Source organism: Notamacropus eugenii, chromosome 5 (genome assembly GCF_028372415.1).
Source record: "Notamacropus eugenii isolate mMacEug1 chromosome 5, mMacEug1.pri_v2, whole genome shotgun sequence".
Lineage (NCBI taxonomy): Eukaryota > Metazoa > Chordata > Mammalia > Diprotodontia > Macropodidae > Notamacropus > Notamacropus eugenii.
Genome location: NC_092876.1, coordinates 31,243,885 through 31,266,886, shown reverse-complemented (window position 1 = coordinate 31,266,886; position 23,002 = coordinate 31,243,885). Strand labels below are relative to the sequence as shown.

Here is a 23,002-nt window from a genome sequence, read left to right as displayed (position 1 = left end):
TATTAGACTCAATGAGCTCTGAGGTCCCCCTAAATCTAATTTCTTATGAAACTAAACTCCTTTAGGTACTATAGTCAGAGACATCTGGAGAAGACAAAGAGGATACCATGGACGTGAACAACAACATTGTTCCTGATATGAAAACTCTGAGAACTCTTATAAATGAGAAACGGGAAATAGAAGAGGTAACATAGTGAATCTAATGTAATTTAACCTAATAAGCAAAAACATAAAGCCGTGCACTTGGGGCCAAAAATGACATCTGAGCAATTCAAGATGGCAGAGTGGTGGCTTGGGAATGGTTCAGATGACAAAGCTATCCTGAGGGCAGACACTTCATAGCCCTTCCAGACTAGCTTGGGGCATGGGCTGGGTGTGGAGTCACAGGGCTTGGGTTCAAATCCCACCTCTACTACTTATTACCTGGGTGAGCTTGGGAAAAATCATTTCAGTTTTCCTGTCGGTAAAATGAGGAGCTTAGACCAGTTGGCCTCTGAGATCCCTTCCAGCTCTGAGTTTAGAATGTAAATGGGAAAGAGATAGCTCTGCAAAGCTTCATCCCTCCAAGGTGTGGCCTGAGCTGCCAGAGGGTAACAGATGGGAATTCTGCAAGAGATGGCACTTGGGGGTGGGGGGAGGCATCAATAAGAAATGGAATTCCCGCAGCACGTGAAGGTCTGTAGAGAACATTCCATCACAAGAAGTCTGAGATCATCAGTGCCACTGTTTTGCTATCCCTGTTTTATGGATGTACAGAACTGTGACTTGTCTGGGTCATGCAGCTACTAAGTGTCAGAAGAGGCATTCCAATCAAAATCTCTCTTTTCCTGACTCCGGGTCCAGCATCTTTACCACTGATAGTATAACATTTCTATCATGATTCAAGGTTTGCCAAATACAGAAGTCTCATTCAATCTTCCCAACAGTGCTCTAGGGGACTTTTTATTTGGGTTCTTTATTGACTTTGTTTGTTCAGACCTGAGATTTCATCAGTGAAGAGAACCCTGGATTCAGAGGATTCAAATCTTACCTTTGATATTTAGTACCTGCATGACCTTGGGCAAACCCCTTGCGCTCTCTGGGTCTTGGTGTCCTTACCTATAAAGCAAGGCATTTGGACTGGTCCACTTCCAGTTCTAAAGCCTCGATCCTAAGTTGCTTAACATTCCTGTACCTCAGTTTCCTCATCTGTACAATGAGGGGATTACATTAGATGGCCAACTCGAGGTCTCTTCTCTGTTTAAATCTAGACTCCTCTGAGCTCACTCTGTTCACAAACATCTCTACCTCCATTGCAACTTAGAGTGTATGGAGAACTGAGAGGGCAGGAGACCTGCCTCAGATCTCAAAGTCAGTACATTTCAGAGGCCCAACTTCACTCGAGACCAGCCTGATTCCAAGGCCAGCTCCTTCTCCATGATGCCTTTTGGATACTATCCCATTTTACAGATAAGAACACTGAGTTTTGGAGAACTTTGCCCCTGCAGATCTTTGCATTGGTGATTTTCTTCTGGAACCCCCATTTTGACAAAGGGCCCAGACTTTGCTATCATGTCTCAGCCACCTTCTCCTCCCACCCCAACCTTTCCATTTCCCTCTTATATTGGTCTCTCAATGGAAACCCCTCTTTTTGTGCTTGCATGTACACACCCAATTTTAGCACAGCATTCAGCAATTAAGTATTTAATGTACCACCTCTTCCACTAAAAGTCAAAGTTGACAAGGCCCTTCAAGAGCATGAGTGAAATCCTATCTGTCAGGCCTAGAGGCCTAAGGGCTACCCAAGTCTTTCCTTACCCGTCGCAGGTCTTCGGCTGGCCAAACCGGATAAACGTATGAGAGAAGAGACTTTCCAGAGTCGAACAAGGGTTAGGCTTTATTCAGGGTCTTGGTTACATGTGCAGGGGGAATTCTTCCTCGAGAGAGAGGAGTCCTCCTCCCAAGGAGGCAAAGATCTTACAGTAAGAGAATGGAAGCGGGAGAGGGGAGGGACCCTCTGCCCTCTAAAGGCCCTTTGGCGCAAAAAGCGCCTTCAGGCTTTCCTGACCCTACTTAAGCTCTCCTGCCACATAGTTTGCATGTGAATACTGGGCGTGCTCTCAGCCTTTAGCTAGTAAACAACAGGTGTGCTCAGACCCCAGGCCAATCTCAAGGGTGGGATGCTCTCCCCAGCATGTATCCCGCGGAGATGCACGAGATAGCCCATGTCTCACACCTCAATTCCCAGCTATTCCCTGGGGGGCCTCATGAGAACTCTAAGGTTTAGAAGTCCTCACTTTTACCTGCCCGAGACTGTCCACATGGAACTGAGCTTATACCCCCAACACTATCAAACAGATGGAAAAACTAAGGATTTAAACAAAGAATGGACTGACCTAGTTATAAAGGTGGCTGAGCTAATACTGGAGCCCCACTCTTCTAGCCCTCAAGCCAGGGCTGCTGTAGACCCATGACATTCTATGCTGTGTTATCCCCTTGCCTAAAATTGTCTTTCCTCTTAAGACCACCATGATACATACCCTCAACCAAAAGTCTCTCCTCCCTCAGCCTGCCATGATGCCAGAAATTCTCCCATTAAAGATTTAGTCCTTCAGATAAAAGTATCATCCACCTTCTGCCAACTTTTATCAGTACTGGTAATAACAGAACTTATGGGAAGGGTGTTATTATTAATAATGACCCACATTTCAATATTGACATTCTTAGGATCACATGTTGAGGGCTAAAGGACATCATGACCAAGATCTTATTTGAGAGAGGAGGAAAAGTAAACCTAGAGAGAGGAAATTGACTGGTCAAGGAAGGAAAATACCACAGTCACAAACAAACAAAAAATTCTGTAGCTCAAAGAGGGAATTAAAAGAGAATGGGGGAGAAAAAACTGTAATCTAAGAGAGTGCTTTTTACATACGTTTCCAAAGTGGGCAATGCTGCCTCCTGAAGGGTGCTGGACTGATCCAGGGAGATAGTAGCAGTCTTGGGTGATGCAAATTTCAATACATAAACAAAAACATTAAAGCACTAAAGAAAGTCAATTGGGAGGGGGCACTGAGTAATTTTTCTAAAAAGGGGGGCCGATTAAGTTTGGGGACCTCTGCTTAGATGATCTTTTAAACAATTAGAAGTCTCTAGGTTGAACAAATTATGGAAAATTGCAATGGAATATTCTTGTACTATAAGAAATTGTGGAAGAGATGATTTCAAAGAATCCTAAGTTGTATGAACTGAAGCAGAGTAAAGTGAACTGAATAAGAACACCATTTTATACAAGGTGAGAAGATAATTAACATTGGTAGAGTTTCTACTGTATTGATTCTACAATGTAATTGATTTTTATGCTGTATTGATTTTAATCATTGAATCTGTGCCTGCCTAAAGCCACTTTTCTATGTCCTTGAGTTGAGCTCAGGAATTTAGCTTTCCCTCTGAGTAAAAGTAGTAATTAAAAGAAAAAGTATTATTTCTCATACTGGTAGCTTATGGGATATGTCCAGGACATCTGTTTGTCATCTTTAAGCCCCACAAATACCATCCCCAAAAGATATGTCTTCTATCCTCACCCATCTTTATGAAATTTGGAGGGATTTTATCTGTTCCAAAGAGACAGTAAATCTGGTAGTTTTGATCCCCTAGCAAGAAATACAAGATTCAAATGAGTCCCATAAAACAATATTCCTTAGTTGTCAGAAAAGGGTATGATTAGCCTCACCTGAATGCCAGCCCGCCTTTCTTAGTACAGACAATCATTCCATGCCTTTCCAAGACCCCTTCTTTGTCATATGTCAATCAATAGGTTCCTGATTTTACTGAGGTTGCTGATCTGACTCACTTTGTTAACACTTATACACATCACTGTTAATAAACTAATTTTGCTTGGAGTCCTATGTCTCACTTCAGCTTTATTGATTTTATTTGCCACAAAGGCAAAAGCATTGTAAAGACAAACAACTTTGAAAGATTTAAGAGTGCTGATACAATGACCAGCTATGACTGTAGAGGGCTTTCTGCCCCCTAATGGAGAGGTGGAGGACTCATGGTGAAGGAAAAAAAAATATGTTATTGACATGAGCCAATGTGGGAATTCATTTTGCTTGTTTATGTTTATTTCTTACAAGGGTTTGTTTCTTCTCTGCTCATAATTGGGTAAAGGTAAGTAGAAACAGTGATGCAAAAAAAAGAAGAAGGATATTGAGAGTTTTTTAATGCACAGAAAAGAACAGAGGAAAGTTCAAAAGAAAACTCAGACACAATATGCGGAATGTGTTATATATATATTTTTCAAAGCAAGGGATATGAAATGGAGACTCTCAGCTTCAAATACAATCCTCTTTGTGTTTTGTGTCAGTGGAAATGCTCTTTTTTTGATGCTTAAGTTTAGAATAAAAATAAAGTATAATAAATTTAAATACAAGATAATGTCCCTGGATGAGATATGGGTGGAAGGGGAAGGGAGGCACAAGCAGTTGGAGAACCAGGAAAGACCCAATGAAGATGAAGAAGTTAGGACTTAAGCTAAATCTGGAAGGAAATTAAGTATTTTAAAAGGTAGAGGTGAGAAGGGAGTGCATGAGGGCTTAGAAGATCAAGCTGATGCAAAGACTCAGAGATGGGAGATTTAAGGAGAGATGTTTGTCTGGACCAAAGAGTGTGTGAAGGGAAATGATGTATAATAAGGCAGGAGAGATAGGATGGGACCAAGCTCTGAGTAAGGCGCCCAAATGGTCTTTGATCCTAGGGATGATAGGAAATCACTGGAGTTTACTGAACTGGAGTGGAAGGTGGGTAGCCCAAGTGACCCAGTCTAGAAAGGAGAGGTCCACACACGGGGATGACTGCTTCCTCAACCCTGAGACTTGATCTTCATTGTGCCCAAGAAGGCTGGATTTGGTTCAAATCCTGCCTCTGACAGTCACTTACTTGTGTGATGTCAGACAATCTAACCAACAGCATGGTATAGAAGTCAGGCTCACTTTTCATTATACCCCATCCATTTAATTCTATGTGTGTGTGTGTGTGTGTGTGTGTGTGCAAGTGTGCATGCACATGCATGCATGAACTCACCATGACTGGACTTTCCTTCCATTTGGAGGCAAGAGTACTACACCATTAGGGCTGAATTTAAAAGCGAATCCTGGCTGTCCCTTACTACTCGTGACTCTGGGCTAGGTGTTTTACCTTTGGGGCTTCAGTTTCCTCCTCTGTAAAGTAAGGGGCTTGGCTAGATGACTTTCAAGGTCTCTTCCAGTTCTAGATGTATGATCTGCATTGAGTCAAATCAATGAGCATTTATTTAAACATTTTCAAAGTCAAAAAGAAAGATGGTCCCTACCCACAAGGAGCAGGAGTGTGGTAAGAAAAAGCCCTGAGTCAGGAGTGCAACCTGGAAATGAGTGAAGATGTGCCTGGCCTGGACATCCTCCTTAAAATGAAGGTTCTGGGAGGAGCCAGCCAATCACAGAAAGAAACCACAAGGGCAGAAGGTACTTCCAGTGTGAGAAGTCATTCAGGGGAAAGACCTCAAGGTGCCAACTTTCCACGTGTCTGGGATGGGGAGTGGGGGCCGTGTCAGCCCAAGTTCTCATCTCTTTCTCTCTCTCCTCCCCCAGAAAAACGAAAACATTTTGGACTCCGAGATTGTCTTAAATGACGCTCCCCAGGTGGTGTATAAGGAGAGCCGCTATCCCCAGAACATGCCAATGATCTGTCATTATTCTTTGGATGCCTACTACTTTGTCTCCCTCTCCTGGGCACGGATGGGCAAGAAGGATACACAGGTAAGGTTTCCCGCTAGAGTAACCATGAGTAAGAGTGGGACAATGGGACTTTTCTCCAGGGCAGAAAATTTAGAGGGTATTGATAGCTTGAGGATTTCCTTCCCTGCTTGCCCTAAGCCAAGGTGGCCTCATTCTGGGAGCCCTTCTTTCCTTCAGCTGCTTGGAAACCTTGTATCTCATGGTGTGCCCCTACTAGGGTCACACCCCAGATGAACCTACAACCCCCCCAACACACATACACACCCCTCACCATTCTAGTTATAGACCTACTATGTGCTTCTCAGTCCATTCCTTTGTACCATTTCTGTACCATCCCCACCAGACTTCCTGTCTCTAGGCACCTACAAAGAAAGCCTGTTTACCTCTCTGTCCCCCTGCCCAGGGCCATATTGTACAACACCCTGCCCCTGTTCATTAGGCTGCCTCAGGCACAATCCAAGCTGTACCTTGGAAGATTAATCTGACAGCCTATGAAAGATGAATCAGAAAGGAGGAGATGAGAGGTGGGGACACAATCCAGTAGCCCAGGTCTTGGGAGGGTGGGGAGGAGGTCACAGAGAAACCCCTGGTCTATGAGCCAGAATACCTGGGCTCAATGACTTACTATAGCCTGTTTGCGACCCTACACAAGTCACTTCACAGATGGAGAGCTCAAAGAGACCTGGGTCCAATCCCTGCCTCTGACAGTCATAGATCAAAAGCTGGAGGGAACCTGAGAGCCCTCAAATTTACAGAGAGGAAGACTGAGGCCCAGGGATGTCACATGTCTTGCTCATCCTGCTTCTGAAATCCTCTCCAGCCTCATCTCCACCCCCAGGCTTCCTTCAAGTCCCAGCTAAAATCCCACTGCCTACAGAAAGCCTTTCCCCACCCCCCCTTAATTTCGGTGCCTTCCCCTTGTTAATGACATCCAGTTTATCCAGTTTGTTTATCCATAGATGTTTGCACATCACCCCCACTGTCAGACTATAAGTTTCCTGAGGGCAAGGACTATCTTTTGCCTTTCTTGTATCCCCAGTACCTGACATAGTGGATGGCACACAGCAGGAGCTTAATAAATGCTTATTGACTGACTGATTCCATTTGTGACCTTGAGGAAGTCACTTCACCTCCAGGGTCCTCCGTTACTTCACCTGTAAGATAAGGAAGCTGGATGATCGGGCTACTGAGGTCCTCTTACTTTATGATCCTAGGGTCTGATTGTTTCTGAGGCAGGATTGGAACCCAGATCTTCCCATCTCCCAAGTTCAGTACTACTTCCCCTCTTGGTGCCTCACTTCCCTCTTCTCTAAATGCAGGAATTGGGCCAGGCAATTCACTTCACTTCAGTTTGCCTCAGTTTCCTTATCTGTAAAATGGGGATGATAATAGCAGCACCTAGCTCCCCAACTCCAATGAGATGATATTTGTCAACCACTCAGAATAGCGCCTGGCACCCAGGTGCTTAATAAATGCTTATCGCCTTCCTTTTTCTTTCTTTTGTCCCCTCCAAGTCAGTGGTGTGGGTGTACCAAAAAACAGGTCATCAGTCAGTGGAGAAGAGAGACGTGCCCAAGCTAGATCGTCTGCCCCCGGTCCAGGCCCTGGTACACACAGACACCCACCGTGTGCTGATCGCTTACTGTGGAGACTTGTTTCTGAGGGTCTTTGGGGACCACAGCCTTGGCTTCAAGATGCGCTCCATGATCCCCTGCCGCTTCTCCATCAGCTGCCTTGCCTACGACCCAAAAGCAGATGTGCTGCTGTCGGGTATCACAGGGGCTCTGGTCACCTGGATCATCGAGCCCGGAGGGAAGGGTCTGCACATCCAGCAGATCGTCAGCATGTCGGGCAGTGAGAGGGTGCAGGGGATCAGCCTGGACGGGCCATGGAATTCCATCCTGGCTATGTGCGAGAGCTTTCTGCGTGTGCTCGTGTGGCGGGGCCAGGGGCAGCTGGAGGAACTACAAGCCTTTTCATCCCCCACCAGTGGGCACTCCTTGACTTGCTGCTGCACCTGCTCCACTGAGGGGTACCTCTTTGGAGGCAATCAGGCTGGGCAGATCCTCATCTGGAATCTGGACCACAGCATCAACCGGCAGTCCTTCATCAGCTTCCAGGCCCATTCAGGCCCTGTGGTACTGGTGCACAACCATGCCAAGATCCACACACTGCTGACAGCAGGGGGCGAAGGCCTGGTAAAAGAATGGCACCTGACCTCGGGCCGGCTATTGCGCCGGCTGAGCATCTGTGAGGATGAGCTGCTCCATCTACAGTTCATCGATGACAACACCTTCTTCTGCCATACCCAGCACACCTTCTTCTTGTACCACATGTCTTGTTTCTACCAGCTCTTTAACAACTGCGGGGGCACCCCTCAGCATCTGGAACGCATCAACTGTGGGGAGAACCGGACCCTCATCTTCTGCCACACTGAGGATGGCCTCTTCCGCTTCCTGTGTCCTATCACTGGTAACCTCCTGTTCCTCACCTGGCCCTTTGCAGCCCTAGACAACGCTGTTGCCTGGGCCTATGACCCTGAGCGCTGGGAGTTGTTTGTGGCCTTGGGAAATGCCAATGTGATCATTTTTGATACCACCAAGTGCCCATCTATACCCAAATATATACTGCAGACCTGTACTAACCCTGAAGATCAAATACAATGCATGGCGTACGGGCAGCCTCACCTGGGCTGTGGTATAGATGGACTGATATACTGCGGCTACCAGAGTGGCATCGTGAGTGTATTGTCCCAGCATAACTGTGCCCGCACTGAGAAATACATGCACATTGGACCAGTCCTAATCATCTCCACCCTGAGGGGGTCACCCACCAGCTCAAGGGAGAACACCTTGATATGCTCTTATGGCATGGACCACTATGTACACCTTTCAGAGGTCATTCTGGAGGACTTCAAGGTGAGTCTGTCTGCCTTCACCAGCATCCTAAGCAGCTGCCACATCTACCACCTAGTACTGATGCCCAAGTCTGTGGGTGCTATCACCGATGACAGTCGCCTTCGGCTTTGGAAATATTGTAACTTCCTGGTATCCCCTGAAATGAGTGAAGATTCATCTTTCCGAGAGACTCTGCCCCTGCATAAATACCCGATTGTCTCCTTTGATATCTGCCTGAGCCTGAAGATCTTCACCACGGGAGCCAGCGATGGCACTGTGGGCCTCTGGGACATGCGAGGCAATCCTGTGGCCAGATTCAGCTCCACCATGCAGTTTGGCCCAGTTTGCTTCGCCAACGAACGAGGAGATCTTCTCCTCACTTTCAACAATTGTATCTACCTGGTATCTTGTATGAAGTTGCTCCCTCTTTCCCGGCTCAACCATTTGGCTGGCCTGAACCTTGAAGATGAAGTGAAACAAGTGGCCAAACCCTTCTTGCCCAGCTTCTTTCTGTCCTTTGTGACTGTGTTCCTGCCTCACTACGTCTACCTAGGTGAAGGGGTACAGAAACTCCGGGGGCTAAATGCCCTGCCCAACTTGCGGACCATTGCTTTTGACCATACTGTCCCCCATGTGGTGGAAGAGATTGATGGCCAAATAGCCCTGAAGAGCAAGTCTCAGAAGAGGAAACGCAAGGTTATTTTCACCTTGGACCAAACCCCAGAGGAACAGAAGGCTCCCCTGACCATCCTCACCCAAGAAGAGTTGGCACTTTGGGATGGATTGCGCCCTATGCGGTTGCTGCAGCGGTTCTTTGGCCAAGGGCGGAAGTGGCTCATTGCCCCTGATGGCTATATCCCTAACTCAGTGGTGAGGGCCCTCCTCTGGCCCGAGGGTACCCCCGTCTTCCTTCAATGCAGGCTACAGTATACCCGGAGAGACCTAACTTGTGATGGGTCCAAGTTTAGGTTCTTTGCTATGGAAAGTATAATTGAGGATGAACTGAATTTCGAGGTCAGTGAGGAACTGGCCGGGCGGGCCATGTCCTCAGGCCCTCAGGACATCCTCCCTCACCTCAAGGACCAAAATCGAAATCGACTGATGAGTGACATGTCTGTCAACAACACCATCACAACCCTGCTTAGCATTATGACCAGCTCCTTACCTGAGAAATACAAGCAGTGCATCAAAGTCCTGGCACAGATTTTTGCTAGCTATGATGTGCTGCCAGGGCTACGCTCAGAAGTGGCTCGGCAACTGCTGGAGGACACATCCCACTCCGAGGCTGAAATCCGCAGGGAAGCCTGGGAGGGCCTGGAGCGGCTTGGCCTCATCAGTCACCTCTTTGCTATCCCCCTGATCCGTGGGCTGTTGGATGGGGATGAGAAAGTGCAGTTGAAGGCCTGGCAGCTCATAGGGAACCTCACGGGCATCCGTGACAAGGCTTCCTTATTGGGTCTGCTCCGGAACCGGGAGACCTTCCGAGGGCTGCAGTAAGTAATGGAGAGTTCAGGAGCTTGGCTTTCTCTGATTTTTCCCTTCTCCTTGTACTTGGGCCTTAATTTACCTCCTCCCAGGGAATGACTGGGCAGGACTTTGTAACTTAAGGCCATCCCATGAGGGAGTCAGCAGGGTAGGGGAGAAAGAAGTCAGAGGACCTGGGTTCCAAACTCACCTCTGACACTACTTATGAGACCTTGAGCAAAGCACTACACTGGTCTCAGTTTCCTTATCTATACATCTATATCTATATCCATATTTTTAAATGAGGTTGGAATAGCAAGTCCTCTAAGGTCCCTTCTTACTGTTCGTGGATAATCCTAGGATTGCTCCCCAATAACATCCTAGTGAGGGAATGTCCATCCTCTCCCTAAGTGGCCTGTCGTTCCTTCCATTCACCCCTCATCCTCTTTCCTTCCTCTCCCCACCTACCCTTGTTCTATTCCCCCTCTCTTCTCTTCCTGGGTGCCTCTCTCCTCCCTGGTCCCCTCTCCTCATCCCCCAGGGCTCACCTCAGGCCCAGAACCCCCTCCCTTAGCCCCAGGGCATCACTTCCTCCACCTTGTTCTCCCCAGGCAGGAGAAGATCGGAGATGAGTCCTTGGACCAGCTGCTGGGGATGAGGCTCCATGACCTTCACAACCTAACAGAAATGGTAGAGCACCAGCTCAGTAATGACCTGACCCCTCTCTACAGTAAAATGAAAATGTCGTTATCCTCAGACCCAACAATGCTCTCTGAGCACCCAGCCTTCAAGAGGACCCCGTCCTTTTCTGATTCCGATATTGGCAAAAGCCAAAAGAAACAGAAGGATCTCAGCCGAAGGGCAGGTATGGGGCAGGTATACTGCATCTCTACAGGGAGGTTGAAAAGGAGAAAGCCATCCAGGGAAGGGCCCACAGGAAGACAGAGAAAGGAGGGGACGTCGTACAGAAAAGGGAGGATTCAAGGAAAGGTCTTCTGCAGGACAAAAACTTTTGTTTCTGCTGACCACCTCCTCCTCCAGTGAACTCTGTTTCCTCCTCTGTAAAGTGGGTACCTACCTTACAAGACTGTTGTGAAGGTCAAATGAGAACACACACCACACAAATGATTCTTGTTATCATTAACAAATCTTTTCATCCTGGAGCCCCTGAGGTCCCTACTCTCTCTTGCCTCCTCCCTGCCTCTCAGGGCTCCTTCTCTGGCTCCCTCCCTGGTCCTTCTCCCTCTTCCCAGTGTAGCCTAGGGCTGACATTTCCCCCCTCTGTAGACAGGTGCTTTCATTCTGTCCTGCTTCCTGACTCCTGAGTCTCCATCTCTAGGTCTGACCTCTCCCCTGGTTTCCAGCCTGGAGTATGCCATGGCCTCAATATGTCACCAGCACCTCAAATGTAGAGGTCTAGTACAATGGAAACAGGCCTTCCTGGGGAGCCAGAGAACACAGGTTCAAAACTCTCTCTGCCCCTTACTCTCCTAACTTAGAACAAGTTTGTTCCCCCTCAGGATCCTTGTCTGTAGAATGAGAGGTTGTCATACACTTGCCCACAGATTAGAACCAGAAGGACCCTGAGAGGGCCTTGTAAACAGCCCAAAGCAACCAACCACAAGAGCTAGATTTGGAGGCAGGGTACTGGGGACTTGAGTCTCAGCTACATTGCCTCTGGGGCATTAGGGTAAGCTGTGTCAGTCACCTAGGTCTCATGCCATGTAGTTGGTGGCCCAGTGGATAGAGGCCCGGGCCTAGAGTCCAGAAGATTGTAGTTCAAAACCAGCTTCATGCACTAACCAGCTGTGATGTTAAAGCAAGTCATTTTGCTTTCATTTTCCTCAGTTTCTTCATCTGTAAAATGGAGAAAACCTCCCTCTTAGGGTCTTTGTGAGGATCTAATGAGAACCTATTTGTAAAGTGCTTGCTTAACACAGTGCCCAGCACACAGTAGGTATGCTGATTTCCTTCCATGTAATCTTTTTCAGGTCTCATTTTCCTTTTTTGTAAAAAGAGGGGATTGGACCAGATTAGAAGGTTCATTCCAACTTAAAAATGGAGCTTCATTATCATTCCTTCCAAACCTACATTTTCCTTTTGACTTCATTATTTCTGTCAGGGGCCCAACCATTCATAAAATCATATGAAAGGGACCTGAGAAGACATCATATCTAATTTCCTCATTTTAGAGATCTGAGGAACATAGGCAGCAAGTAATTTGTCCAGGGTCACACAGCTGAGAAATGTCTGAAGTTGAATTTGAACTCAGAAGGCTGTCTAGCGCTCTATGAACTATGGTGCACCCTGGTGACCAATGTATGAATAACCACCAAGAGCAAGATCCTAACACAAATTCAGAGAGAGAAGGAAGAGTATGTAAAAGTCTGAGCAGCTGCCATCAGCCCATGTTTCCGGCCTATCCTCCCACCCACCCTACCTGCCACAAAATTGGGCAATGGTGCCAAGAAAATGTGTAGGAGAGCAGGCAAGAAGAGGAACCTTTCTGGTTAAGAGTCAGAGTGAGGAGAGAGAAGGAAAAGGGCCCACGGGAGCTATGGCTGCAGGGAACATTCCATCTCACTGGCAGAGGGCAGTTTTTGGTACATTTCCACACCTGCTGCCAACAGATCTGATGACGTGGTACACTCGTTTGCCCAGGGTCACACAGTAAGTGACTGTAGCAGGATTTCAACCCGTCTCCCTAACTCCCAGAATAGCTTGCTCTGGGCAAAAGAAATCTATCAGTCAGGAGTTGAACTGCATTTATGAAGCTCTTACAATGTGCCAAGCACTGTGCTGAATTCTGGGAATAACAGAAAGGACTGTACCTGCCCTTGCTTACATTCTAATAGAGAAAAGGGAAGGGGGTGGGGTGGGGCTGGAGGGCTGCCTGGAGAGGAACCAAGATCTGTACAACTGGGAAAAACCACCGTTTGCCAATTACATATCCAGTGGGCTCACAGCACTTCATTGTGGAAACAAGAAATGATTACCACATGGATTACCATTGCAACCAATGACTTCAAGGTCCACCCCAATGATATTGCTCAGAATTTAAAAAGAGTTATGAACTCTGGGATATTCAAGGTCAATCTGACATCCAGCCACATCAGTGAAGAATCTGGTATCTGATTTGAGAATCAGCCTCTAGCACACAGGTCTGAATAGGTTAATTTTAATCATAAGAAGTCCCAACAGAAAGATAACGTGATGGAAGGAATGTTGCTGTTCATTCATACAGGCATGTCTGACTCTTTGTGACCCCATGGACTATAGCATACCAGGTCCTTCTCTCTTTCACTGTTTCCCAAAGTCTGGGAAGGGGAATGTGATGGAAGATATTTTTTTCCATGTAGTAATGGAAATTAGCTCATCTGACAACCTCATTCATTTGGAACATAACCAAGAACCACAAAGCAATTTTTAAAAGCCTGAACAAGCAAGATAAATATCACCAATATTCTCAAAACAAAAGAGATTTGATGCAACCACTTAGCACTTGAAATCTCTATCTATGGGACTTTGTAGCTGCAACACCCATGGAGACTCAATTGCCCAGTGACAAGAGACACCATCCACCCAACAGAGACACTTGAATGTAACTCCTGTGTTCATCTAATGGTGGAGAGTGATAAAGGTTCAGAATTCGTATTGCTAGCTCAAGCACTGGGATTTCGGAGGACCAAAGGAAGTGTTTGGGAATAGTATTTGCCAAATTGGATGCACATGCTGTTTGCTGTTTCCTTCATATCACAAGGCTTTCTATTTTAAATAAAATTTTCACTTTCATAGCAATATGAGATCACATGATACATAATACTTCTCCCAAAAGGGAAAATGCAGTGGATGGGAGTAAAAGAGCATTACTGTGAGTAGTTTTGAACCTGAAGACAAGAATATTCATGAGCTAGCACTTTGGGTGCCCTAGACCGGATGGGATGAGACCCACTTACTTTGAAAGGCTATACTGTCTTCAAAAGAACAGTAGTATTGGATATTTCACGTGAGGAACTCCCAGGAACCAGATGGAGGAAGTTTAGAAGTGAGCTTTGGCGTGGAGATCAATAGAAACAATGACTACTGTCACCAAATTATACTACAGACCACCTGGCCAGAAAGAGGAAATTGATGAAAAATTTGAAAGCATCATAAGCCTTGAACAGAGGCAATATGAAGCAATAATGATGGACTTATCCAGGCATCCTCTGCCAGAACTGTCTCTCTCTGCCAAAAGCAAAACAACTTGGGTCTTTTTGATTTGCTTTGAAGATAACTTCGTCCTTCAAAGGGTAGAGGAACCAGTGAAGAGGACTTTCTATTTTGGCTCTGATTCTCACCAAGAACAAGGGGGCACTACTTAATGGGGTGAAGATAAGAATGTTCTAAGGGTGGGAGGAGTATCAGTATCTTCTCCACTGAACACCATTGCCTTAAGAGTCAAGTGAAGAGTAAGGCAGGCAAGAGGCTGACCAAGGCTTTCTGAAGATGCCCTTGGTTCCAGTTCTGAAACTGCAGCCAAAAAAGTTCTGTGTGATTTCAGATGTATAGTTGAAATCCTATTGTTTGCATTCTTAATGGGTGAGGAAAGGGTAGGCAAGAGGGAGAGAATTTAAAACTCAATATTTTCTTAAAAAAATAAGTGTTAAAAAGAAAGAAGAAGGAAGGAAGGAAGGAAGGAAGGAAGGAAGGAAGGAAGGAAGGAAGGAAGGAAGGAAGGAAGGAAGGAAGGAAGGAAGGATAAACAACCAAAAAAATGAAACTCTGGCCAGCTAAGTGTGCTAAAGTGAGGAGAGAGTGTCAGTGGTTGTCCTTAAGGACTCTCCTTTCTTTGCCACAATTCAGCCCAACCTTTGCTTCTCAAAAATTACAGTAGTAATTTCTGGAAGGAAAATCCTTAGAGATATGACTAAGAATTTTATCCTATTGGGCACACTTGGAGACTGCTACCATTTCACTCTATCTAGTAGCTTTCAAAGACTTTTCACACTTAGTCTAAACCAGGGGTTCTTAACCTTTTTTGTGTTATGGAACCTTGTGACAGTCTGGAAGAGACCGTATAGACTCCTCAAAATAATTTTTTAAAAACTAAACTATACTAAATAATAATTAATATATTGATTATTAATATAATACCCTAACATCACAATAAATAAAATGTATAGGATTAAAAAGGAAACAAATTATATTGAATTAGAGTTATCAAAACATTGACCTTCTCCCCCACCTCGTCCACCTCTCCATTGGTCCAGGATCTTTCCACAGTCACTGGTGATGTTGTGAACAGTCCCCTTTGCCAGGTCCTTCACTAGCCTGGTCGAATTCCTTGACAGCAGCTAAATGTCCTCTGGACATCTTGCTTGCCTTCCCATTCCATTTAATTCAATTCTACAAACATTTGTCAAGTCCCTACCATATGCAAGATACTGAGCTAGACTTGGCTTATCCAAAGAAATAATCCTCCCATTAGAAAGACTATAGATAAGGCAATACCAGGTACCTAAAAGGGAGTTGGGAGGGTGGGGTGGAAAGCACCTGTACCCTGGGAGAGTTTGAGAGCTGAGTCTCTAAGGTTTTTAAGAGGGAAAGTTGAGGAAGGACTCTAATCCAGACACAAGGGACAGCCTGCATAAGGGTCCAAGGATGAAGGATTGACGATAAAATGTTGAAGATGGGAAATAGCCAGGGAGCCAGTTTGGAAATCAAAAAAGGGGGGGGGGGGCTAGGGTGAGAGTCCCAGACCTGAAATAGTTAAGTTCAGCAAGACATGGTCTCTGATTCAGATGCTGGTAAGAAGAAAGTGAAGCCTAGATAGAAGAGGTATTAGCCATGGGATGGCCACAGAAGGAGAGAAAAAGAGACAGAAGTTGTGATATGACTGAATTAATTGTAGTTTCAGTCATGTCTGACTCTCCGTGGCCCTATTTGGATTGTTTTTTTTTTCTTTTTGGCAAAAATATTGGAGTGCTTTGTCATTTCCTTCTCCAGCTCATTTACAGATGAGGAAACTGAGGCAAACAGGGTGAACAGAGTTACCCAGCTAGTGTCTGAGGCCAGATTTGAACTCAGGAAGATGAGCCTTTCTGTCTCCAAGCCCAGCACTCTATGCACTGTGGCACCACCTAGCAGACAGAATTGATTAGACTGGACAAATGACTGTTGGATGTAAGGGAAAAGGACAAGTCCAGGAAGACTCTATTTATCATTTTGGTTTCATACTTTCTAGTCCAGTAGGGGCTTACTGATAAGTTTTGCTCAATGAAGAAGCCTACCAGGCATCAGTTTCCTTAGCTTTGGACTTATAGACAGAGATAGGCTGTGTCTTTGGCTCTTGACCATTTAGGGGTTCCTCCCAGTTTACCCTAGACTTGGGACAGGTTCTCTCATTCCTCACATCATGCATGTGTTTTCATTTGTGTTTTCCTGCAGCAAGACTCAATGCTAAGTCTTTGGATGCCCTCAAGAGGTCCAGAGCTGGAAGTCCAGATGGCGAAAAGCCCTTCAAATCCTCTAGCTTGGAAAGTAGCAAGTCATCCTTGGATGTCTCTGAGAGTAAGGGGACTGTCAACCTCCAATCAGTCGTGTCAACCACTCAGCCTCCTCAGAGCAAGACACAGAGAAAATCCAGGGAGGAGAGTCAGGAGTCCCAGAAACCGATGCCACAGGATTATCAGAGTCCAGAACACCTGGGAGATTATGTCGATGTAAGCCTGAAGGTCATGAGGCGGGTTCAGATGAAGAAAATCATGAAGGCTTTCAAGGAGATGCCCCTAAAGAAGCGAGCCAAAGTGGCAAAGAAAAAGAAGAGCAAAGCTGGGAAGAGGGTGGAGGAGGAAGAGGAGGGGGAAGACTATGAAGACCAGAGGAAAGAATCAGAGAAGGGCAAAGAGAAAAGGGACGAAAAGAAGAGGAAGTCTGACTACCTTGAACAGGGCAAAGATGAAACCTGGAGGGATGACATCTGCCGGCTCACAAACATGAGAATTTCTGGCTCCCAAGAAGACTTGGTTGAGAATTTGGGTCAAAAGATGGTGGCCCTGGCTGAGGAGAGGCTGGATAAGCAGTCCCCAAGCTGGGAACTCTTCCAGGCCATATGTCCTTTGCTAGCACCTTCTCAGGAGGAGGACGAGGGGGAGGAGGAAGAAGAGGGTGTGGTCTTAGAAGAAAAGGAGAAGGAATCAGAGGCTGAGGTAGAGGACGTAGGTCCTCAGAAGCCCAGGAAAAGGAAAGTGTTCTTCTCAGATATTGAAGGCCTTACCTTGCAAGAGTCCAAACTCAAGAGGCATGAGTGGAAACTGTCCAGAAGGCAGGAGAGATTAGCCAGGAAGGAGAAGAGACTAGCCAAGGAAGAAGGTGATCTGGCCAAGATAAAAGAAGAGCTGGCCCGGAGAGAGGAAGAGCTGGCCAAGAAAGAGAAAGAGCTGGCCCAATTAAAGGCAGAACCGGCCAGGGAAGAGGAAATGCTTTTAAGGGACAAGGAGGAGGAGCAATATGAGGCCTTAGGGGAGAAAGCCCTCCTAGCCTTGAGGCTGTTCAAGGACAGCATGGAGGAGAACAAGGATAAAATGAGGCTGGCTAGGGAATACAAAATGAGGGAAGAGAGGAGGATGGCCAGGGATATGGCAAAGAGGGTTCACAGAGGCCACATCTCCAAGGAAGACCAGTTGCAGGCCCATGAGGAGAGGGCACAGAGGGCAGCTAAACAGCAGATGGAAAGGGAAAGATTAGAGCTCCAGGAGAAGGAAAAGCAGCCTCAGGAAACAACAGAACATCCTCTGGAGAAGAGTGGCTTGTATGCAGTGCTGGAATTAAGTGAGGAAGAGGGGCCGCATGAAGAAGAGTTGTATGAGGAGGGATGGCCTCATGAAGTGGGGCTGCCTGAGGTGGGGCCACGTGAGAAGGGGCCACGTGAGAAGAGGAGGCATGAGAAGAGGCCATCTGAGGAGTGGCCACATGAAGTCCGGCTGTCTGAGAAGGGGAGGTCTAAAGAAAAGCCATCTGAGAAGGGGCCATCTAAAGAAAGGCCATCTGAGAAGGGGTCATCTAAAGAAAGGCCATCTGAGAAGGGGCCATCTAAAGAAAGGCCATCTGAAAAGGGGCCATATAAAGAAAGGTCATTTGAGAAGGGGCTGGCTAAGGAAAGAGCATTTGAGGAGGGGCTACATGAGGTCCAGCTGTCTGAGGAAAGGCCATCTGAGAAGGGGCCAGCCAAAGAAAGGCCGTCTGAGAAGGGGCCAGCCAAAGAAAGGCCGTCTCAGAAGGGGCCAGCCAAAGAAAGGCCATCTGAGAAGGGGCCAGCCAAAGAAAGGCCATCTGAGAAGGGGCCAGCCAAAGAAAGGCCATCTGAGAAGCGGCCAGCCAAAGAAAGGCCATCTCAGAAGGGGCCAGCCAAAGAAAGGCCGTCTCAGAAGGGACTATCTAAAGAAAGGCCATCTGAGAAGGGACTATCTAAAGAAAGGCCGTCTGAGAAGGGGCCGGCTAAAGCAAGGCCGTCTGAGAAGGGGCCATCCAAAGAAAGGCCGTCTGAGAAGGGGCCATCCAAAGAAAGGCCGTCTGAGAAGGGGCCATCCAAAGAAAAGCCGTCTGAGAAGGGGCCATATAAAGAGAGGCCATCTGAGAAGGGGAGGTCTAAAGAAAGGCCATCTGAGAAGGGACCATCTAAAGAAAGGTCATTTGAGAAGGGGCTGTCTAAAGAAAGGCCATTTGAGGAGGGGCCACATGAGGAGGGGCCATTTGAGGAAAGGCCATCTGAGGAAAGACCATCTGAGGAGGGGCCCTCTAAAGAAAGGCCATTTGAGGAGGGGCTATCCAAAGAAAGGCCATTTGAAGAGGGGCCATATGAAGAGGGACTGTATGAGGAGGGGCTATCCAAAGAAAAGCCATTTGAAGAGGGGCCATATGAAGAGGGACTGTATGAGGAGGGGCTATCCAAAGAAAGGTCATTTGAAGAGGGGTTGTATGAAGAGGGACTGTATGAGGAGGGGCTATCCACAGAAAAGCCATTTGAACAGGGGCCATATGAAGAGGGACTGTATGAGGAGGGGCTATCCAAAGAAAGGCCATTTGAAGAGGGGCCGTATGAAGAGGGACTGTATGAGGAGGGGCTATCCAAAGAAAGGCCATTTGAAGAGGGGCCGTATGAAGAGGGACTGTATGAGGAGGGGCTATCCAAAGAAAGGCCATTTGAAGAGGGGCCGTATGAAGAGGGACTGTATGAGGAGGGGCTATCCAAAGAAAGGCCATTTGAAGAGGGGCCGTATGAAGAGGGACTGTATGAGGAGGGGCTACCCAAAGAAAGGTCATTTGAAGAGGGGCCATATGAAGAGGGACTGTATGAGGAGGGGCTACCCAAAGAAAGGCCATTTGAAGAGGGGCCGTATGAAGAGGGACTGTATGAGGAGGGGCTATCCAAAGAAAGGCCATTTGAAGAGGGGCCGTATGAAGAGGGACTGTATGAGGAGGGGCTATCCAAAGAAAGGCCATTTGAAGAGGGGCCGTATGAAGAGGGACTGTATGAGGAGGGGCTATCCAAAGAAAGGCCATTTGAAGAGGGGCCGTATGAAGAGGGACTGTATGAGGAGGGGCTATCCAAAGAAAGGCCATTTGAAGAGGGGCCGTATGAAGAGGGACTGTATGAGGAGGGGCTATCCAAAGAAAGGCCATTTGAAGAGGGGCCGTATGAAGAGGGACTGTATGAGGAGGGGCTATCCAAAGAAAGGCCATTTGAAGAGGGGCCGTATGAAGAGGGACTGTATGAGGAGGGGCTATCCAAAGAAAGGCCATTTGAAGAGGGGCCGTATGAAGAGGGACTGTATGAGGAGGGGCTATCCAAAGAAAGGCCATTTGAAGAGGGGCCGTATGAAGAGGGACTGTATGAGGAGGGGCTATCCAAAGAAAGGCCATTTGAAGAGGGGCCGTATGAAGAGGGACTGTATGAGGAGGGGCTATCCAAAGAAAGGCCATTTGAAGAGGGGCCGTATGAAGAGGGACTGTATGAGGAGGGGCTATCCAAAGAAAGGCCATTTGAAGAGGGGCCGTATGAAGAGGGACTGTATGAGGAGGGGCTATCCACAGAAAAGCCATTTGAAGAGGGGCCATATGAAGAGGGACTGTATGAGGAGGGGCTATCCAAAGAAAGGCCATTTGAAGAGGGGCCGTATGAAGAGGGACTGTATGAGGAGGGGCTATCCAAAGAAAGGCCATTTGAAGAGGGGCCGTATGAAGAGGGACTGTATGAGGAGGGGCTATCCAAAGAAAGGCCATTTGAAGAGGGGCCGTATGAAGAGGGACTGTATGAGGAGGGGCTATCTAAAGAAAGGCCATTTGAAGAGGGGCTGTATGAAGAGGGACTATATGAGGAGGGGCTGTATGATGATGAGCTGTATTACAAGGGGATGCCCCTGGAGCAAGAGGGGATCCTGCCAGAGAAAACTCTGGTCTGGCTCCAGAAGCAGCAAAAGCTGACACCTGAGCAGATCCAATTAACCCAGAAGAAAAGGTGGAAAAAGACAGAACTGATGGAGGCAGAAATTGATCTCTCCACCAAAGAGAAAAACCTGCTGCTGGAAGAGAAGCAGCTGGCTGAGGAAAAGGCAGAGGTGATCCGGGAGGAGAAGGAAAAACTCCAAAGAAAGCGCATGTTGTTGAAGGAGGAAATGGCACTGAGCCCTGATGAGGAGTCCATTGGAAAAGACAGGCTTTTGTCCAAAAAAGAGAAGAGGAGGACCCTCAGGGAAAAGAGGAGGAGAGTAAATAAGGAAGAGAAAGCAGTGACCATGGACAAAAAGGAGCTCTTCATAGAGGGGATTTTGCTGAAGGAAAGGAAGAAGAAGATTCACCAGGAGAAGAAGAGGATACGGAGGGAAAAGAAGCAGCTCCATAAGACTGGGGACACAGGACTTTATGCCCTTGAGGAGGTGAGTGAATCCTCCAAGCAGGTAGGCTCTGGGAAGAAATCATCATCCTCAGAAGAAAGTGACCACCTGAGTAAGGATGAATGGAGTGAGGAGTCCATGTTGGAGTTGGAGGAGGAAAGGCTGAAGCCAGAGGAGGGGAAGTCAAGGAGTGAACAGATGAGACAGCTCTGGAAGGAGAGACGGAGGGAGCTGTCCAGGGTTCTGAGAGATGTGACGGAAGTTGAAGCATTGGCCAAATCTGAAGAGGAAAGGGCAGCAATGAGAAGGAAGCTCCGGCAGGGGAGGAGGCTGCTCCGGAAAGAAAGAGGGCTGATGGAGGATGAGAAAGAGCTGACCAAGGAAGAGAGCAGGAAGATAGAGGAAGAGGACCTCCTGATAGATAAAGAGATAGCGAAGCTGTCTGAAGATCTCCTCCTGGAGAAGAAAATGGACTTGAGACGACTGAGTCTGGCTCACCAGGGGAAAAGACTGGCTAATGAGGAGAGGAGGCTGGCCAAGGAGGAGAACAAGCTGGCCTTGTTGGAGAAGAAGATCTACTCTAGGGAGATGAAACTGGCCAAGAAGGAATGGAAGCTGGCCATGGCGGAGCAAGCTAAACTCCAGAAAGAGGCTGGCTTGAAAATGACCCAGGAGGAGGTGAAGGAGACTCGGGAGCTGAAGAATTGGCTGAATTGGCTTCAGAGGAAGCTTCAACAACTTAAGAAGGTGATGAAGCTGAGGAAAGAGCAGAAGGCCAGGGAACGCCAGGAACAACCCTTGGAGAAGGGGCCGGAGTTGGAGGAAGAGGAGGAGGAGGAGGAGGAGGAGGAGGAGGAGGAGGAGGAGGAGGAGGAGGAGGAAGAGGAGGAGGAGGAGGAAGAGGAGGAGGAAGAGGAGGAGGAGGAGGAAGAGGAGGAGGAGGAAGACATATATGTTATTGCTGTAGAAGGGAGTCCATTCATCTCAAAGGAAGGCATTTTGGGAAAACCTTTTTGGAAGGCAGCTGAGAAGGGTCCCAAGAAAGACATGGGGCTAGAGCTTCTGAAGCCAGCTTCTTTCTCCAAGGAAAGGAGAGAAGAGAAGTTCCAGAAGACCTTCAAGAAACTTGAAGTCATAACTCCATGGGAAGACTTGCAAGATGTTGCCAGTTCATGGGAAAACATCCAGAAGGAACTCTATTTAGCCCGGCACAAACATATGCTTCAGAAGCTTAGGGAGCAGATGGTTCTGGAACCTGAGGCCCGAGGTCAAGAAAAGGAGGAAAGAGTGTCTCTCATGAAGCTCCACCAACTCAGAAAGCTCAAGGCCCCCTCTTATGTGGCCAAGAAACAGGAGAAGAAGAAGAAGAAGACGATGACGACGATGACAGAGGACCGGTGGAAGTGGTTTCTGCTGCTGCAGCAGATCATGCTGGGAGAACCCACGGTTGGAGTGGCCGACCTTGACTTCACCGATGACACCCTGGATCTTAGCCAGATGGATCGAGTCTGGCTGAAAAGCACCCTACAGAAGCTCCAAGACCGGGAGCCCCTCTCCCAGGACACTTACCAGTACTTGTACCAGCTGCTAGCCAAGATCCTCTCAGAAAAACAAATGGATTGGCTGCACCTGGCCAGTCTGCAGGCCATTACTCTGCCCCAGAGGAAGCTGGTTGACACAGGACCTGCCCTTTCTGAGGTTGACAGGAGGAAAATCACTATAGGCCCAGGGCGCTTGAAGGTTATCCCTCCCATCAAGAGAGAGGAGCCTAAGCCTCTGCTCAGGAGAGAGCCATTAACAGCCATCCCAACTACTGCTGCAGTCACTGCTCCAGCCACCTCTTTGGCTACTGGGATCTCCACCACCCCCTCCGCCACTACAAAACGTCCTAGGGACTCAGAGAGCTGGACAAAGAGGTTTTCAATGGTGTTCAAGGACAAGGGGCCTCTACGTATGTCATCCTTGCAAGATTTGCCTCAGGGTGCCTCCACCTATGTAGAAAAGTTACCTTTGA

The 23,002-nt window shown here is 47.4% G+C and overlaps 1 protein-coding gene across 1 annotated transcript in view; it reads left to right on the top strand.

Annotated features, from left to right (window-relative positions):
• Window positions 1–73: 73 nt before the first annotated feature.
• The window catches only part of WDR87 (WD repeat domain 87), a 23,513-nt gene continuing 584 nt past the window's right edge, over window positions 74–23,002 (top strand). Inside the window, exons 1-5 of the mRNA XM_072615541.1 lie at window positions 74–185; window positions 5,607–5,774; window positions 7,268–10,143; window positions 10,726–10,979; window positions 16,481–23,002. The exon at window positions 16,481–23,002 is cut by the window's right edge and continues 584 nt beyond it. Of these exons, the coding sequence (XP_072471642.1) occupies window positions 108–185; window positions 5,607–5,774; window positions 7,268–10,143; window positions 10,726–10,979; window positions 16,481–23,002 (9,898 nt within the window). The 5' untranslated portion in view covers window positions 74–107. The remainder of the gene's footprint in view (window positions 186–5,606; window positions 5,775–7,267; window positions 10,144–10,725; window positions 10,980–16,480) is intronic.